At 55.6% G+C, this 16,131-nt stretch overlaps 1 protein-coding gene across 3 annotated transcripts in view; it reads left to right on the forward strand.

Moving 5' to 3' along the window:
- The window catches only part of CDH4 (cadherin 4), a 704,555-nt gene that overhangs the window by 654,452 nt on the left and 33,972 nt on the right, over positions 1-16,131 (forward strand). For all 3 annotated transcript variants that reach the window (XM_016938212.4, XM_016938213.4, XM_009437555.5), the window contains one exon: positions 4,629-4,766. In XM_016938212.4, the coding sequence (XP_016793701.1) occupies positions 4,629-4,766 (138 nt within the window). The remainder of the gene's footprint in view (positions 1-4,628; positions 4,767-16,131) is intronic.

A 16,131-nucleotide genomic window follows, 5' to 3' on the forward strand; every position in this document is an offset into this window, starting at 1 on the left:
ATAGATGGATAATGGATGGGTAAGCAGATGGTGGATGGTAGATGGGTGGATGGATGGATGGATGATGGATGGATAGATGACGGATGGATAGATGGATGGATAAATGGATGATGGAAGGGTGAGTGGATGGATGGATGATGGATGATGGATGCATGGGTGGATGATGGATGACGGACAGGTGGATGGATGGATTATGAATGGATGGATGGGTGGATAGTGCATGATGGATGTGCAGATGATGGATGGGTAAATGATGGATGGATGGATGGGTAAGGGGATGGGTAGATGGATGAGGGAGAAAGGAAGAAGGGGAGCAGGTAAGGGTTAACCTACTGTGAGAAAATTATCAAAGTAGGATGTAGCACCCAAGTAAATGTAAGCTATTTCTGGTTTTTTTTTTTTGTATCTCCTTGACTCCAAGTTCTATTCATCTTGGTAAATGTCAGCTCTGTTAGACACGACTCATTAACTTGGTTCCCTCAACAGACACCGATTACCTACTGTGTGCCAGGTCTGTGTCTGGCACTTTGGACACAAAGCTGGGCAGGACTCAGTCCTCATGGCATTCTGGGTCTTCCAGGAGAGTCCAGCCTACAGCAGATGTGGGCAGGGTTGTGGCTGTCCGGGTCACGCTGCACCTCCAGGGTTAATGAGGGAAGCAAAATCAATTCCAGAGGCTCTAGGGGAGCTCATTTTGGAAGGAAGAGTGGGGTCTCACCAGCGGAAGGAGGGAGAGGGACAACACACCCGCAAGCACAGCGGGGCAGGGATAGGAGGTGTGGGGTGCACAGTGCAGACAGGGCGCCATGTGGGGCAAATGTTGGGGTAACGAGGGAGGGGAGAAAGCCAACAGTGGGAGAGAAATAATGAAAACCTGGTTTGGGCTGCACGTTCCTGTTCACTGTCTCAGCAACTGGTCACGGCTATGTGGTCAGCAGAACACAGTCGTGTCCCATTTTACAGAGGGGGCTGCCAAATACAGGAGGCCAAGGTTGCTGATGGCTCTGCAGCCTGCAGGCCCCTCCCTGTCCTGCTGAGCCTCACAGCCTCCCCCTGGAACCCTCTCCTGCAGGGGGCCTGAGCCGCCCACTCTCCCCGGCCCTGCAGGAACTCTGAGTGCTGCAGTCCTCCCCCCTTCTCCAGGTGACTGATCTGCTGCAGGGACCACGCAGGCATGGGCCAAGAAGCAGTTTCCTGCCCTTCCGAGAGGCCCCTGACACCTGCCTCCTTGAGGGAGATCTCTCAGAACAACAGCCAGGGCTGCATGATGAGGCACATGTTGGGGCTGGAGGGCCCAGGAGCCAGCGCCCCACTGCACTGAGCCCTGGCCCCATGTAGGCTGGGCCTGGTCACCAAGCCACAGTCACCCTGTTCTGGGTGGGAGGCCATGTGGAACACCCCAGACCCTGATTGGCTGCCGTGTTCCCACCTCCCGGGTCCAACCACACCTCCCAGCCCTGCCCTCAGTTCACCCTGTCACCTTCAGGCAGTGTGACTGCCTCTTCCTGGAAGCCTCCCCTGGATCCCCAGCCCTCCCTCCCTGAGATGCTTGTGGCCTTGCTCTCAGGCCTGTCCAGGTGGCAGTGGCTTACACTGCCTGATATTGGAGCCCAAGGTCAGCAAACGTCTTCTATAAAGTACCAGGTGGTCCATATTTTAGGTTTTGTGGGGCATACAGTCTCTGTGCAGATACTCAGCTCTGCCTTGCGAGTGTGAAAGCAGCCATAGATAATGTGTCAATAAAAGAGCATAGCCATGTGCCAATAAAACTTTATTTACAATAATAGTGATGCGCAGATTCAGCCCACAGGCCATCGCTTGCTGTCATGTATAAGTTGGATCCTGTGATGCACTCAAAGCCCGTTGGTGACTCACAGCTGTCCACAGACTGTCCAGACACCTTATGGAGCACCCAGGCCCCTCTGTCATTCCTCAGAGCTTCTGTTGCCACCACAATCATTGGCAACATTAACTTGCTGTCATGGGGCACCTACTCTGTGTTGGGCCCACGTTTGACCCTGGAGACACAGTGGGTGATGGATGAGACAGCCATGGCCCCCCAGAGCTCAGGTTGGCAAGGGTTACAGACAATGATCAAGGGAGGACACAATAAATGTAAAAGTGCAAGCCAGGAATGAGTCATGGATGAAGAGCAGGCTGAGCTGAGAGCATGCTGGGCTGGAGGGCTGGGAGAGAATTCCATGGGAAAGGGACATCTAGGGGCTGGGGAGCTTGATTCAAGATGAGGCCACAGAGGGGGTTAGCAGCCATGACACATGGAGTGCTGTGGCCATGTTGAGGGTTTGGATGTATGCCAGGGAGCTTTTGCTGCATAATAAAAGATCCCAAAACTTAGCAGCCTAAAACAACCACCATTTATTTCTATTTATTTAGCTCACAATTCCACAAATTGGCAATTTGGGCTAGGCTCAGCTGGAAAACCCTTCCATCCTTGGCTGGGCTCATTCATCCATCTCTCATCAGCTGCCAGTTTGGCTTGGGGCTGGCTGGTCTTAGAGGGAAGGAGGAAGGAATAGAAAGACAGAGGGATGGAAAGGTAGAAAGAGGGAGGGAGGGATGGTGTATGGGTAGGTAAGTGGATGGATAAATGGATGGGTGGGTGAATAGAGGGATAGATGGGTGGATGGGTGAGTAGAGGGATGGTGGATGGGTGGGTGGGTGGGAGGGTGGATGGATAGATGGATGGGTGGGTGAATAGAGAGATAGATGGATGGGTGAGTAGAGGGATGCTGGATGGGTGGGTGGATGGATAGATGGATGGGTGGGTGAATAGAGGGATAGATGGACAGGTGGGTGAATAGAGGGATGGTGGTTGGGTGGGTGGGTGGATAAACGAATGGGTGGGTGAATAGAAGGATAGATGGATGGGTGAGCAGAGGGATGGTGGATGGGTGGGTGGGTGGATGGATAGATGGATAGATATGTGAATAGAGAGATGGTGGATGGAGGGGTGGGTGGATAGATGGATGGGTGGGTGAATAGAGGGATGGTGGATGGAGGGGTGGGTGGATGGATAGATGGATGGGTGGGTAAATAGAGGGATAGATGGATGGGTGGGTGAATAGAGTGATGGTGGTTGGGTGGGTGGGTGGATAAATGAATGGGTGGGTGAATAGAGGGATAAATGGATGGATGGGTGAATAGAGGGATGGTGGATGGAGGGGTGGGTGGATAGATAAATGGATGGGTGGGTGAATAGAGGGATAGACGGATTGGCGGATGAGTAGAGGGATGGTGGATGGTAGGTGGGTGGATGGATAGATGGGTGGGTGAATAGAGAGATGGTGGATGGGTGCGTGAATAGAGGGATTGTGGGTGGGTGAGTAGGTGGGTGGATGGATGGGTGTGGGGCAGATAGAGGGATAGTGGATGGGTTGGTGAGTGGTTGGATAGATGGATGGATGGGTGAATAGAGGGATAGTGGATGAGTGGGTGAGTGGATGGATGGATGGATGGGTGAATAGAGGGATGGTGGATGGGTGGGTGAATGGATGGATGGATGGATGGGTGAATAGAGGGATGGTGGATGTGGGGGTGGGTGGCTGGGTGGATGGATGGATGGATGGATGGATGATGGTTGGAAAGAGAAAAGGTTGGTGACCATCTGCTGTTTGTAATTCCTTACGGAGCCAGTTTATGGAACTTGAGCACGTTTCACTGAATCACAACGCTAGGAGCTGGTCTTTTCCCTTAACCTCTTAGAGAAGCACGACTCAGGATTGTTAGTCACTTGGAGAGCATTTCACAGGTTCCCTTTTCGCTTTGGTCCCCAGAATCCCCCTCCCCTAATGGTACTGGTGAGAGGCGGGCTGTGGTCCCAGCAGGGAGCTGCCCACAAGCCTGTCCTCAGCTGTCACCTCAGAAGTTCATGGCCTCTGGGTCAGAACAGAGGCGTGGAAAAGCCACCTCTGCCAGCTCGGGGATTTTGGTACTGATGGACTCCCAGCAAGGGCCCTGAGGAGAAAGGCCATCAGACTCCTTCAATGCCTAATAAAATGCACTCATCCCGCCAGCCTTATTTGCCATTTAAAGCTCACACCTGCGCCTGCACGGTAAACTGTCAGGACTGCTTTTCCAGCAGAAAGCATGCTTGCATCTCCGCACCTGCACAGAGAAGGGAAAGGGTTTGTCTTTTCTTCCCATTTGAATATCTGACCTGTAGTTCAGATATTCAGCTAAACACTCAAGAAACGAAGTCACTCCTGACCCGCGTCTGTGGGGCATCCCTCCCTTTGCAAACTGTCCCTGCTTGGTTTTCTAGACCGAATGCAACCCCAGTGCCCTCTGGGCTCCCCTGTTCTCCTCCCTTCTATCTTGGCACCAAACGTGATCTGCCCCTATCAACGGCAGGGCCACTGAGATGAAAACACAAGCAAACCTCTTCATGCCGCACCTTAACGCATGGCAAGGGGAGGAGAAACTTACTCCGACAGGCAGTGTCAACCGGGAGGCTTGGAAAGGGCCCTGCGCCCAGCACACAGCCCCCAGTGAAAGAGAACCGGTTCCAGGAACTCCGTTCCTGTAAACGGATTTCTTTTGATAAGTGCCCTGTCAATTAAAACCCAAACTGATTTTCTGTTCTTTCTCAACTTGTGTCTCCCTTCCAGAAAGTTCAGCAGTACACAGTCATCGTTCAGGCCACAGATATGGAAGGAAATCTCAACTATGGCCTCTCAAACACAGCCACAGCCATCATCACGGTGACAGATGTGAATGACAACCCGCCAGAATTTACCGCCAGCACGGTGAGTCCCTCGAAGCTGCCCAGTGACGCATGGCCCGCGCAGGGCAGGAATGCACTGGCGTGTGGCACAGCCTCCTCTCTCTCTGCGGCTCTGCCTGACGGGCACTTGGCAGATAGCGTGTAAGAAAGGCCCTGGGCAGCGGAGGCTGCTGTGTGGAGTGGCTCCATTCCTGATGTGCGCAGTAGGAGAGAGGCCGGGGCTCAGTCAGGGAGGGGACCGGCGGCAGAGGTCGGTTGCCGCCTGGGAGGCATCTCTGTGATGTCTGGAGGAGTTGACTGGTACTGCCTGGGCTGATGTCACTGCCACTTTGGGAGGCCTGCGTGTGGGACCCGCTTGGGGGATGCCCAGATGGGGCCTTGGCATGGCGGGTCCATCCCTGTGTGTGGAACTTGGCTGACCCTCTGTGGCCTGCTGTCGGCAGAAAGGGGGTTGTGACTGGGCCCCATACCGGCTGCCTGGGGCCTGAGTGACCATTCACTAAATGTTGTTGAAAGTCCACTGTGAGCCCCGAGCCCCTAGTTCACAGGGGACCAAACTCTCTCTGGTGGGAACACGGTGGAGACAGGGCTGTAAGGCATGCAGCCCCCACTTCCTCTGGATTCCAGCAGGGCAGCTGCACCACCAGGAGGGACCCTTCCCTTGAAATCTGCAGAGGCCACTGCGCCGATAGACATTTGATGACCCCACTTCCCTGCTGCCCGGCGATCTGGGGAGGTCCCGGCCTTGGCTGTCGCCCTGCTTACCAACCAGGACCCTTTGTGGTGATTCCCTGGGTCCATGGGGTGTGACATGGTGTCCCCAGGCTGTCATTTTGGGCCCCGCGTGGCAGTGCTGACATCATGGGCACGTGGCCCAGCCCCGGGAGCCCCTCTAGAAAGGTCGAAGGCACCAGGCTGGGACGTGCAGAGGGGAGAGTCAGCGAGGGCTCCCAGAGTGGCCGTGGCCCTGAGATGCCAGGATCTCAGGGTCTTCTCTGCTCCTACCACCATATCACCCCCTTCTCCCCCAGGCCTAGGCCCCCACAGAGCTGTGTGTCAGTCATGATAGCAATGACAGTGGCACACCAGCTGCATCTGTGGAGCTGCCCCTCGGGCACCAGGGTGCGGCCAGGGTGCAGAGCTAGCCTCTGATCCCAGCCAACCCCGACCAACCCAGTGACAGATGAGGACTCTGGGCTCCGGGAGGCTAAGAGGGAGAGGGGAAGGGATGGGGTCAGGAGGGAGACGCTCCTCCCGGTGGGTGGGCCGGCTTGCTGAGAAGGCAACTAAGTCCAGAGCCCCTCGCCACAGCGGCCGTCCCGCATCTGGGCCTCCTGCGTCCTGCATCCCAGGCCTGGGGCGCAGCTGCACCAGGCGGAGGTGGCTGTGAGCACACAACGCCATCTGGTGGGAAGATGGCAGATCACAGCGAAGGAAGCCAGCTCAGCCCCACTGCAGCAGGGCAGGGGGGCTCTAGGCGCTCCCCCAGGCTCCTGGCAGTGAGTCCCAGGCAGCAAGCGGCCAGGGCAACCAGGAGCCCGAGGAGCATTTAACCAGGTGCAGCCCCAGGATGCAACAGCTCTCATACAATTGGCCAGGAAGGCGTTCAGATGGTTTGGAAAACACCTGCTTCTCTCTCTTGGCTTCAGTCTCTATTTGCTCTCTTCCGGCCAGTGAGCAATGGTCAGGAAAAGCTCAGGGCCAGGCTGCCGGGGAGTCTGGACATAGGGGAAGCAGCTGCTAACCCCAGGGCCCTGAAGAATAATAACGTCCAGGCCCAAGAGCGCAGCAGGGCTGCACCACACAGCTGGCTGGGCAGCCCTAGCTGTCCTTCCTCCCTGACTCCGAGAAAGAAAAGGAAGTGATGGCAGGGAGGGAGGGGAGAAGGTGACCCAAATTGTGTGGAGCAGGTGTCTCTGCCTTTCTCGGAGCCGGCATCCCTGTGAAGGAAGATGGAGAACCGGCAGGATGTCCCTGACCTGCACATGCTCTGAAAAACGGCCAGCCCAGGGAGTCACACTGAGCCCCCCACAGAATTCTGCATTTGACTCAAGGCAACTTAAAGCACATTGCAGGGGAGAATTCCTGCCTCTGTGTCCCCATGAACGAAAGGTGGGGATGGCCTGATTCTCTGAGACGTTGGGGGGCAGAAGATAAACAAGGGGCATTGTGGTCCTAAATCCCAAAATTCAGAGAATCCCATCATTCCATTGCAAGCCCTACCCCTCGTCTCTGGTCCCCATCCCAAGACTCTGGGAGGCCAAGGCAGAGGCCCTCTAGACCTAGTGGACCAGCCACAAGCACTGACCAGCATAAGCACTGACCAGCACTGATCAGCCACCAGCGCTGACCAGAAATGACCAGCCACCAGCACTGACCAGCACTAACCAACACTGACCAGCCATGAGGACTGACTAGCCACCAGCACTGACCAGCCACCCCCGCTGACCAGCACTAAGCAGCCCTTGGCACTGAGCTACCCTCACCGCAACTGCTGACCGGCCACACCACCCTGGGGCTGCTCCTCCTGGGACTGGGGCAGAGGGTCCCCATGGCATTTATTAGAGAGAGGCGTCTCTGTGCTTTTCCAATGGCTAAGCACAGGCTACTGCAGCCTCGTGCGCCTCCCAGAGATGGGCCATTGTCCATCCTTGGTTCCAGGGGGCCTCAGGCAGGTCCCAGACCCCAGATCACGGGGCAGGGGAACGGCATCTCTTGAGGAGTACGCAGGTATGTCTAGATGCTTCTCAGCCAGTGTCTGCGGCACCTCCCAGTCTAACACAGTCCGGGAGAGGATCTGCAGTCTGCTGCTTTGGTCAGGCCGGCGGGGTGACATGCTAGTGGGTGGACAATGGACAGATGACCCTGGCAGGGAGGGTTCCCTCCACCCTGCGGTGGCTTTTCCAGGTGACTGGGTTGCATGGTCCTGGAGAAGGGGTGTCCATAAATACTCGGGGTTAGGATGGCCCTTGGTGTGTCCTCCTAGAGATGGGTGACAGGCAGGAGCCCCGGGACACTGTCCATGCCTCACCGTGGGACAGAGCGGGCAGAGGGGCCAGCAGGATGGCGAAGGCTGGCCACACTGCCGCACATGCCGCCAGGCTATTTTTACCAAGCCTAATCAAGAACAATCAGCAGACGCTACAGAGATGTAGGGGATTTGCATGATCCGATTCTGAGTCCTAAATGTTAATTAAAAGTTATTTTCCCTTCACTGGCTCTGAGCGCGGCTGCACTGCCCACGTGAGGCTGAGTGGGGACCCTCGGCCCTCAGCACTCCCTCCAGCAGGTGAGCATGGGGTCTGCTGCGCTAGAAGCTGGTGGCCACAGAGGACACAAGCTTCAGACCCTGCCCCAAAGCCTCCTATTAACACCCATGGGTCCTGCAGTGAAGTTCTCAGGGACAGGTCCAGACAGCACAGAGTGACCCTGGAGATCTGGCATCACAGGCCTTCCTCCAGGCCACCCCCACCCCATTCACGCACATGCTTATGGAGGGGGGTCCCCTGGAGTCAGGAAGCCCAGCCCTGGCCCCACTCTTGGTCCCTGCCAGCTGTGTAGCCAAGGCCGGAGAGCTGGACCTCTCTGAGCAGCAGGATTTTATCCCCGCTTTCCACCTAGAATTAATCCCACCTCAAGGTGTCGTCGGGAGCACTGCTGATCTATGTGAAAGTTTAAGACTTCAGCAATATAAATCTGCTCTAAAAATGCCATGGGTGGTGCCCAGACCCCCATCCCAGGGGCATGGAGCTGGGTGGCGAGCAGACAAGGTTCCAGCTTTAACAGACCTGGAGTCCTGTCCCGTCTCGGTCTTTCATAGGTGAGGGGCTTACAACAATGTCACCAAAACCTTCTCAGCCCAGTTTCCCCAGCTGTTAAAAGAAGAGGGAGGGCCGGGCGCAGTGGCTCAAGCCTGTAATCCCAGCACTTTGGGAGGCCAAGGTGGGTGGATCACGAGGTCCGGAGTTCAAGACCAGCCTGGCCAAGATGTGAAACCCCATCTCTACTAAAAATATATATTAAAAAAAAAAAATTAGCCGGGTGTGGTGGTGCGCACCTGTAATCCCAGCTACTCAGGAGGCTGAGGCAGAGAATTGCTTGAACCTGGGAGGTGGAGGGTGCAGTGAACCAAGATTGCACCATTGCACGCTAGCCTGTCTCAAAAAAAAAAAAAAAAGAAAAGAAGAGGGAGGTGTTATATCATTGTTGTAGTTTAAAATGCATACATGATAAGACATATTTTGTTTTTACTGTATGTCTTTCGTGAATGATCTATTCTCCGTCCCAAGCAAGCATGAATAAAATCAGGTTAATTTTTTTCTTTTTTGAGACGGAGTCTCGCTCTGTCGCCCAGGCGGGAGTGCAGTGGCGTGGTCTCGGCTCACTGCAACCTCCGCCTCCTGGGTTCACGCCATTCTCCTGCCTCAGCCTCCCGAGTAGCTGGAACTACAGGCGCCTGCCACCACGCCCAGCTAATTTTTTGTATTCTTAGTAGAGATGGGGTTTCACTGTGTTAGCCAGGATGGTCTTGATCTCCTGACCTCGTGATCCGCCCACCTCGGCCTCCCAAACTGCTGGGATTACAGGTGTGAGCCACCGCACCCAGCCCAGGTTAAATATTTTTTGAATAAAGAGGGAAGGGAGTCGTGGTGGTTTCCCCACAGGGTCTCTGAGGGCAGGATGAGTGGGTCCCCAGCGTTTAGGACGTGCCCAGCTCAGCCAGTGCCTGGTTATCACAGTTGATGTGGAAATACAGATTTTTCTCTGAAAGGGGTTAAAAATGGTTTTGCCAGAGGCAGGGTGTCAGCTGAACTTAGGAGCCCTGGGGTCTGTGGGTCTGTGGCCCCCATGTTTTTGAGGTCCTTCTGGAAGTTCCCTCCCCAAGCCACCCGAGGATGCTGCCTGTGGTCCCTCCTCGGAAGTGACCCTCCTGGCCAGGAAGAAGGGCAGCCCCAGCTCTGCAGGGTAGACAGGCTACTGGCCAGCCTCAGCGGGGGGACTGGCTGGGCTGACCCAGGGCAGCTCTCACCCACAGATCCCCAGCCCCTCAAGCCTGGCTACGTGCCCACTCTGGCCAAGCCCTGTGAGTCCCTGACTTCTGCAGAAGAAGGGAGAAATTACGATTCAGCGTGAGTTCCTGAGCACAGGAATTTGGCATCTTAAAATTAGAATGGACTCAGTGCCCTTAATTATGCTTGGGTGCGCAGTGCAAGCCTCGGCCATAAATAATTAATTGGAGCCAACTTTTCCGAGCACAGAGGTGGCAGCCGCAGGGACCAGGAGCTCCCACCCGCCCGACATCACCTCCCGCCTCCTTGCTCCTCCCACCAGGGATGGCTTCCCAGAGACGGCTGCAGAGGGGGCGCTTCTGAGAGGCCAAGTCTGGGCCCACCCTGGGGCAGGGACCAACAGGACACAGGCCCAGAGACGTGTGGGAACGGCGGACTGGAAAGGACAAGCCCAAGGCAGGGACACACAGAAACTTGAGGTCCCTCAGCCTGGGGTTCAAGACTTAGTCCTCCCAGCCACGGTGCTCCCGCCAGTCTCTCAGGCCTCCTTGGACCCGCCTGTCCAAGCTGCACGGGAGAGATGGGGCCCAGGGGTTGGGGGTGGGCGCTGGGCCAGACTCCCCAGCTTCAAGCCTGGCTCCACAACTGACCAGCTGCTGACCTTGGGCAAGTTGCCTCCCTTTCCTCATCTGTTCCTGCCTGATGGGTGTGTGAGGACCGAATGTTCCCAGATATCAGTCCCTTGGCAGCGTACCTGACTCAAAGAAAGACCAATGAGTAAAACAGCAACAATATGGCCATCGTGGCTGTTGTATGATTAATAATGCCGATTGATAGCAATTGTGTCCTTCACCCTGGCACAGACAAGCTGCTGACAGGAGCTGCCTGAAGTTGTGCTCCAATCCCGGGTAAGAAGATGGGTCAACCTCTCTGTCCTTTCTGGGAAGGGAGCAAGCCAACCTGGTCTATGGACCCAAAAGCCCAAAAAGGGGTTTCAAGTTAATTTTTAGCTAAATGACTGGTCCTTTCGCTCAAGCGGGTGTTGCAGTGAGCAGGAGCAGGAGCAGGAGCAGGAGGAGCAGGGGCAGGGGCAGGGGCAGGAGCAGGAGCAGGGGCAGGGGCAGGGGCAGGAGCAGGAGCAGGAGCAGGGGCAGGGGCAGGGGCAGGAGCAGGAGCAGGGGCAGGGGCAGGGGCAGGGGCAGGGCCTGGGCCTGCAACTTCCTTCTGGTCACAAGAGCCACAGATCCGACAATTCTGATTTGTGAACTCAGAACTCAGCAGAAATCATCATTGTTTTACTGAATAGAACACAGAATTGCAAAAAGCAATGACGTTGTAATGTCCAAAGGAGCTGTGGTTTGTAGGTTTACGCTATCAATTTTTCAATGCAAGCAATCACAGAACAGAGAACTGCAGCTGGCTGTGTCCCCAGGTGGCTCCCAGCCCCGTCGGGGGGCACAGCAGACCACACCGCAGCCAGACAGGAGCCGTCAGGGCCGGCGCTCAGCTGTGCTAGTTACAGTGATGGATCTGCTGAGCTCCGCTGGGCAAGAGCACCAGGCTTGGGCACTTCCCTCCAATTAGATGCCCTTGTCCACACCGGGCTCCAGCCGGGAGAAGCAGCACCCAACGCCGGGTGGCTGGGAACATCAAGGCCTCATTAGGACCAGCCGGACGCTTCTGAGCAAGCGGCAGCTCAGTGAAAGCATCGATCCTACGCTGGCCCGTGGGGTTGGGGTGACGAGGGCAGCAGCAGAGTCCCATTTCCGCTCATTCAGACCTGCTCCGTGGGAAGAGGCAAAAGGAGGTCCTGAGCCTTCCAGGAGACAAAGCTGGGCCTCAGTGGCACTACTGTCCGTCAGAGGTGGAAGCAAAGTTCGCAGTCGGCCGTGGCTCATCTTTATGAGATATTGACTCACCGCCACTAGTCTAGTTGCCAGGAAACAGGATGTGGGAGGGACAGACAAAAATTAAGTACAGCAGCAAATCACCAAGATGCAGTCCTGCGTGTCACACCTGAGGAGCAGCCTGGCGCCGGGGGCACCTTCTGGCTTCCAGCAACTGATGGAAATTCAAACCATTGACGTGTTCAGTCCTTGGAGTTCCAGAGTGGTGAAAGGCAGGTCCTTGGCAGGCGTGGAGGCATCGTGGATGGCCGTTTTCAGAGCAGGGCAGGCAGCACAAACAGATGAACAATGCAGAGGCAGAAAAGGTCAAGCCGGGGCCTCTGAAACCAGGACCCCCGGGGCCTCCATTCCAGGAGAAGCAGCCTCACTCTGCCCTTCACCAGCCACGGAGACCCGGGGTCTATGGGCAGTGCCCTAAATGCCAGCCATGCCCTGGGGCACGCGGTCACCACCCCGCAGAACCGCTCCCGTGCTCGTTCCAGGAGTGCAAGGGCAGATCCACAGAGGAGCGTGCGGGGCCCCACCTTCCCAGGGATTTGCAGGCAAATGAGCGGCCGTTGACACAGGGGCAGGCACACCTTTTCTTGAATGGTCTGGAGAGTAAATGTTTGCGCTTTGGCTGCCGGAAAGTCTCCGCGGCAACTCCGAAACTCCACCATTGTAGGACAAAAACAACCACAGACAAAACAGAAGCGAGTGGGTGTGGCCATGTCCCAATAAAACTTTATTTACAAAAACAAACAAAGATTCAGGCCACAGGGTTGTTGTCGAGCCCTGACTTCACCTATAGCAAAGAGGCTACATAGGTGTCGTTTTGGGAATATTTGAAGGAGGAAGATTCTAGCATCGCAGACGTCTAAGTATGAGGTCAGCACCTTGTCACCACCTGTCCCAGAAAGCTGATTAAAAATCTCACACCACACACGGCAGAGGTGGCACAGGCCTGTAGCTCCAGCTACGTGGGAGGCCGAGGCAGGAGGATCACTTGAGCCCAGGAGTTCGAGGCTGCAGTGAGGTGTGATGCCACTAAACTCCAGCCTGGGCAACAGAGCAAGACTGTCTCAAAAAAAAAAAACAAAAAGACACACAGTATTAGCATTGAATTAAAAAACTAAATATCTTAGGAAACTTCGTGTGCCACGTGCCAGGCCTTGTTCATTACGTTTGCACATTCATTCATTCATTCATTATTTCACCCCGCACTGGGCACTCCCTATGCCAGGGTACAGGGCAGCTACAGAGAAAACCAAAGCAGTCACAGCCCCTGCTCCTCAGAGGTGAATCTACATATTTAAAATCTGTAAGGCCAGGCACGGTGGCTCACGCCTGTAATCCCAGCACTTTGGGAGGCCGAGGCGGGTGGATCACCTGAGGTCAGGAGTTCAAGACCAGCCTGGCCAACATGGTGAAACCCCGTCTCTACAAAAATACAAAAATTAGCTGGGCATGATGGCGGGTGCTTGTAATCCCAGCTACTCACGAGGCTGAGGCAGAAGAATTGCTTGAATACAGGAAGTGGAGGTTGCAGTGAGCCAAGATCGAGCAATTCCACTCCAGCCTGGGCAGCAGAAGAGACTCCATCGCAAAAAAAAAAAAAAGTGTAAATGTACATATTTTATTTCTGTGGATTTTGGTTTTTCCCATTTTTCTACCATGAGCAATTGTTATTCATTCGCGGATGTATAATTCCCCGTTCCAAACAAAAACCGTGAAGGTGACCTCTCAAGACAAGCACGGAGTGGGGCCGAGAGGCAGCCCCCAGGGGGCCAGTGCAGCCTCAGCGACCCTTCCCCACCGCTGGTGACCTCGGGCAGGTTGCCTCCTGGAGCCTCAGTTTCGTCACCTGCAAAATGGGAGCAATAATATAATCCCCTCTGCCTCCTGCTCCCAAAATGCTGTCATTCTGTTTCCCTGGGGTTGTCACCAGCATGAGCCCAAGGTGCCCCCTCTCTGAGACAGGCCTGTCTCCTTGCGAGGGCCTGCAAGCTTCTCCTCTCTGCTCCTGCCCGCTGCCAGCTGTTTTGCGTTTCTGCTCTTGCAAATGTGGCTTCTCTTGGTGCTTTGGAGGCATCTGAGTGGCCGCCCCTGGGACTTCCCCCAAGCCGGCGTCCTGTGGGCTTGCCCCCCCGGGGGACAGCAGCCAGTCCTGAGAGTGTGGGCTGCAGGGCCCGTAGCCCCACCCACACCGAGCTGGCGGGAGCCGTCATCGGGGCCTCCACCGGGGATTGGATGTTAGGGGCATGAGGATCAGCACGGCAGCAACTCACTGGAAGGGGCGCAGGCGTGTCAGGGGCTGCGGCTCTCTCGTGGGGCTCCCAGTCCTCTGGGTACCTGGAGTTCATGGTCGTGGAGCATGGGGATCACCAGGCAGTTCCTGGGAACTGGTGGGATGTGGGACAGGGTGTGCCCTGTACTCTCCCTGGGGACTCTCCGGCAGCTTCTCCCTCTTCCTTCTCTCCCCTGGCCCCCTTCTTTCTTGATGAAACACCTGCCTGTGCTGGAGTCCTCACGCCCACCAGCCAGAAGTCAGCTTCGTCCATACCATGTCCCCCTGGTCTCTCGGCATCTCGGCAGGCACAGAAATCCACCCCTTAGCCCTGGTCATTGCAGCAGCAGGTGGGCACCAACCCTGTACCAGGTGCTGCACCGAGTGCCCTGACTGTGCCAGCCCATCTGACCCCACAGCCTCCTGAAGAACGGGGTCCCTCCTCCCTGTGACACACAGGGGACCACCCTGCTGTGGGGAACAGAACTTCCCTCCCGCCGCCTCCCACGTGGCCGCTTGCCGTGTGGCAGATGCGGGACTTCTCCCTGAAGACAGGACAACCGTGGCCCCAGCGTAGGTGCCTTGGAGGCCCCAGGGTCTTGCTGGACATTGTGTGGATGGGGCCTGGCCCTCTCGGCCCTGACCGCCCACTGACATCATAAGGGAACAGCTGGGTGGGTTTTTCCTGAAACACCGGCTGTGCTGCAGGGTTCCTGCCCAAATCCTCCTCTTGCCAATGGTGACCTTCCCCTGAGAAGCTCACGGTTTCTGCCTCAGAGCTGGGATTGTGCGGGAAGGCCCTCATAAGAAGACAAAATCCTCCTACCTCTCGGGATGGGTGCACAGTTGAATTCTAGATTACAGTCTCAGCAACGAATTCCATTCCGATGCTCTTAAAATTTCTCCTTTCCCAAATACCTGCCTTTTCATCCCAAGGGGCCTGAGAGGCTTTCCTTGTGTCGGAAAATCTGAAAAAATTAAATTTAAAAGTCACTATGGCTGGGGGAAGGTTAATAAGAAAATTCTAAACCAGATTTATCAGCTAAGGCCTTCTTTGTGAACCTTTATTAAACTTGCATGATTTAGAGTAGACTCTTTGTATAAACTTCACTCAGAAGTCTGCAAGGGAATGGACGCAGAGAGCGCCACGCTCCCTCCTCAGAAGGACGGGAGCGAGTGGAGAAGCGTCAGACAGGCCCTCGCTAAAACAGCAGACAACACCAGGACCCACCTGGCCATGTAAGCAGAGACAGACGCCACAGAGGATGTGAGGGGCCACAAAATCCAAGGGGCCAGGAGCTTCAGGCACGGCTGCTCCACCAGGAGGGTGCCCTCCTGCCCCCACCACTAGGCACAGAGCCTTGCCCCTGCTGCCTGCAAGGGTGCTGGCCACACCTTCTGCCTCTGCTGGCTCCAAAGCTTAAGGAATCTCTGCAGTTTGCCAGGATCAGGCCCTCTCTGCCTCTCTTCTGAACCACAGACATCCAGGTGCACCTGGCTGGCAGGTCCCTAGGTCACTTACCTGGTTGTGGCTGTAGAGGCCAGGAAAGTGGATATCTGGAAAATAAGGAAGGGAATTCAGAAGGTGCAGGGGAGCCAGGAAGCCTCACTAATGACCACTATGCTGACCCTGGCAACTTGAAAAAAAAGAGAGTGGCTCATCTCACAAGAGCTGAGAAGTCTTGGAAAATCTCTCCCTTCAGGCATGGCTGGATCTAGGCTCCACCAGCTCACCATGACGCTCCCCTGGACCATGCTTCCTCCAGCCGGCTTTGTTCTCAGGCTGCGAATGACGGCTCCCAACCAACCCAACACCTTCAGATTCACGTGGTTACCATGCCCAGGCCAGATGCAGGGGCCACCAGAACTGACCCCTAATTGGCTGACTTAGGTCATTAGCCTATTTCAAACCAGTTATTGAGGCGGGGGCCTCAGGGGTGGAGAACAAGGATCTGAAGCATTTTCAGTGAAGGACCAGATAGTATTTTCATCTATGGTCAGGCTCTCTCTGTTACTGCGACTCAATGCCACTGTTGGGGCAGGAAAGCAGCCACGGGTGATATGTAAATGAATGGAGTGTGGCTGGGTGTCAATAAAACTTTATTTATAAAAACAGGCCTCGGGCCAACGCCACAGTAGACCAAGCTGACCAGAGCCCTTCATCCCACCAAGCCCTTAAGGAAACTTGGGGTGACATGGCCGCAG

This window comes from Pan troglodytes, chromosome 21 (assembly GCF_028858775.2).
Source record: "Pan troglodytes isolate AG18354 chromosome 21, NHGRI_mPanTro3-v2.0_pri, whole genome shotgun sequence".
Classification (NCBI taxonomy): Eukaryota; Metazoa; Chordata; class Mammalia; order Primates; family Hominidae; genus Pan; species Pan troglodytes.